The sequence below is a fragment of the Dendroctonus ponderosae genome, unplaced genomic scaffold (genome assembly GCF_020466585.1).
Source record: "Dendroctonus ponderosae isolate FM_Combo_2020 unplaced genomic scaffold, Dpon_F_20191213v2 Dpon_F_20191213_8, whole genome shotgun sequence".
NCBI classification, from domain to species: Eukaryota; Metazoa; Arthropoda; class Insecta; order Coleoptera; family Curculionidae; genus Dendroctonus; species Dendroctonus ponderosae.
This window is the reverse complement of record NW_026019016.1, coordinates 12579895-12583213: the sequence shown is the minus strand read 5'-3', so window position 1 is coordinate 12583213 and position 3319 is coordinate 12579895. Positions and strand designations below refer to the sequence as shown.

Sequence of the window (3319 nt, the reverse complement as noted above, 5' to 3'; positions counted from 1 at the left end):
ATTTTGATAAAATTCGAATTATTTAAAAAACCTTTAGATTTAGACATTATCAATCTTATTAAAATCAAGACTTATTTTGCTCAGAGAATCCAAAAATGCAATATTATATAGGGTATTTCATTTAGAAAAACACAACTTTGATGCTTTTAGGGCTTTTGGGACATTCTGTACATTACAAAAATATTTTTAAAATGTGCACCCGATAGGCGTCTGTGGATTTATCAAATAATACTTTGCAAAAAAGAAGCCGGCTAGCTGTTGACTGAAACCGAAGCTTATTTATCCCATACAAAGATTGATGTTTTCGATGAAGAGCTGAATTTGCTTTAGAGTATTGCGCACGGCGCCCAACGGCCAATTGGGTTGGTCATTGAGCCACAGGCGAAAAAAAACGCATTTTTGAATAAGAGGCCCATCGACATTATCACTACAGGGGAGTATAACAAAGTGCCGATGATCTTCGGCTACAACAACAAAGAGGGTGAGTTCTGCGGTTGATTTGCACGGTTTGCTGAAGAGTTGCGAATTCCTTGCAGGAATCCTGTTCAACTACAGACGCCATCTAACTGGTGGGGTTGAGAAAGTGTTGCCGGAATACTTCATTCCCCATAACGTGAATCTGAGGTCCAATTCGACCCTGCGCTGGACCTACGTAGAGAAGCTGCAAAACCTCTACTTAAACGGCCCGGACAAAGACGACAATGCTGTTATGGTACTTTCAGCTGATCACCGAGAAGAACTGGCTCAATGTTAAATGATTGCAGATTATATCAGACGCTTGGTTCATTAGCGGAATCGTGGGGAGCGTGAAGAACCACTCGCAAACTTCCCCATATCCCGTCTACTTGTACAAGCTTTCTCTGGACACCGAGCTGAATTTCGTGAAAAAAGCCTGCCAGCTAACTGAGATTGCTGGTACGTTCTAACTAGCCAGGAAAACAGTTGTTCCAAGTTTCGAGTTTTCAGGCTGTTCGCACGGCGATGACCTCGGTTACTTCTTCAAAACGCCATTCACGCCCCAAATTGCGCCATCCAGCATCGAAGATGCGTCTTTAAGGCGGCTTGTTCGGCTTTGGGCCAACTTTGCCAGATCGGGCAATCCAACTCCGGATGCCAGCGAGTTCGGGCTGAGCTGGAAGCCTGCGATGACGCGTCAATTGAACACTTTGCATATTTCCAAAGAGTTGACGATCGAGGTTAATCCGGAAGGAAAACGAATGGATTTGTGGCGGCAGCTCTATCATCAAAGCAATGCCACTGCTAAATATTTATAACTTCCATCCTCCGGTTGCAGTTGAATGTTGCCTCACAGTTGCTGGCATAAACGCATGAAGTTCTCAATTTTTTGCGCATTTTTTCTTGCTCCTTGAACACCATTAGTGTCCTTTTCGTTGCAGCTGGTTCAGCCAAAAGTGCTGCATTTACAAGACTCCTTTATTTTGCAAAGAGGTTCAAGCTTTAATAATTGAACGGACACTTGAAGGAAAACGCCAAGTGCTTGCATCCACCACATATTTGCAAGATAAAGAACAGCAGATAGAGATTAATTAAAGTGAAACTAGGGCAAAGGCAAGTTTTTACCGGCAACAGGTATAGAAAGTGTTAGAAAAATGGCCACCGGACGCTCGACAGAAGTGATAACTTCATATATTTATAGAAACCATAACATTTTGAACTTGTTATTTTATAATTTTGATATTCTTGTTAGTCTAATAATTTATAAATGGGTAAAATTTAATTTAATTTCCTTTTGAATGTAAAATATCTTCTGTATTTGCAACATTTAACATTCTTTAACGAGCTGTTGTACATGTTTTTGTGACTGCTCTTGTGTATGTTGCTCATGAACGTCTGCTACAACTTGTATCTGAACAGGACTAAAAATCAATTAATTTTGGTGATTGGAAGACGTTCTATCTGTATAAAATAGACGGTAAAACGAGGAAGAGCTATAGAGACAGGATACAGTTGTTAAGCCATCGCGCGTATGTTCAAAAAATAAATTGTAACTGAACTAATCCAAGACTAAAAAATTGAACTAAATTGAGAAGACTTAATCATAAACGAATCAAAGGGTATATGAAGGGAAAAAATTCATTTTGATGCGTGGTAAACACGATTAATCATATAAATAATCAAAATTAATTCCTGGGTTTCAGTCATTTATTGTCTCTATTTATCAATTAAAATACGTTTCGGTTTTTCCACCATCATTAGTTTTTCTAAAATAACAGATAGTTTTACTTACATGTGTAGCGTTGTTGTTGCTTTAAGCCTTGGCATACATTTGGAGTATTATTTTGTCCATTTTGGACACGGACAAGGCGAATAAAATACTGTTTATATTGATTTCTTCTACTTTCAGCTATTTTTCTTTGTATTCTGAGGATATTATTTTTGGTTTGCAAATTCTTTAATATACCGGGTGTTAGTTAATATTCTATGTTTAAATGTTTAAAAAACCATTTAAATAAAGTGAGCGGTTCTGTTGGAAAAACACGTGAAAAAATCCGTTAAATACGGTTTTAGCTGCAAGAGATTATCAAACCAGATAAAAGGCTCGGCCCCATTCGCATTCAGCGAACCGAAGGTTTGATTGAAGTTCGGAACTAAATGCAGTGGAAAAATGGAAATGCGCCTCGAAACTTTGGAAATCGGTCAGTAGGTTGGAATTTGCATAAATTTTCAAATAAATTCGTTTTCCCATCAGTGCTTACCACTAAGTCCATGTAACTGATAGAAGACCCAAGCGCGCTTAATATTAATAACTTTTTGGTTTCACAGCCATTTTAGCCAGCTGGGATGTTCAAATATATTAAAATCTCGTTTCGCCTCCTTGAAGCTCCTGATATCCTTAGAAACTCTCAACGTAACTAAGTTGTAGTGGAGAGCAATTTTGCATTTTAAGCAGCGACACTTTTCACATTTGTAGCTGCAAAGCTACGTGAGAACTTTGCGTTATTTCGAAAACAAAATTTGTGTTCTGGAGCCCGAGCACATGCATTTATTTACCTTAGAGAATCGCGTGCGGAATTAGGAAATTGATTTTTTGTTTCAAAATGTATTTAATCAGATTCTTATCTACCCTGGGTCTCAGTCAAAGTGTGAAGTAAACAGAATATCGTTTATTTCATTACGTTTCGGCGAGACAACAGCGCCATCATCAGATTTAAAATTTACACAAACTCATAATTGGTCTCTTGGAAAGACAAATTTAAGGTTTCAAGAAGGCAAAGACCTAAAAGAACGTTAATATTTACCAATTATGAGTTTGTGTAAATTTTAAATCTGATGATGGCGCTGTTGTCTCGCCGAAACG

At 38.0% G+C, this 3319-nt stretch overlaps 2 protein-coding genes across 2 annotated transcripts in view; one reads left to right on the top strand and one right to left on the bottom strand.

Moving 5' to 3' along the window:
* The window catches only part of LOC109541976 (juvenile hormone esterase), a 4203-nt gene extending 2859 nt beyond the window's left edge, over nt 1-1344 (top strand). The window contains exons 6-9 of the mRNA XM_019910994.2: nt 331-481; nt 537-712; nt 765-915; nt 967-1344. Coding sequence (XP_019766553.2) covers nt 331-481; nt 537-712; nt 765-915; nt 967-1274 — 786 coding nt within the window. The 3' untranslated portion in view covers nt 1275-1344. The remainder of the gene's footprint in view (nt 1-330; nt 482-536; nt 713-764; nt 916-966) is intronic.
* The window catches only part of LOC109541981 (ras-related protein Rap-2b), a 37870-nt gene that overhangs the window by 24334 nt on the left and 10217 nt on the right, over nt 1-3319 (bottom strand). The window lies entirely within an intron of this gene.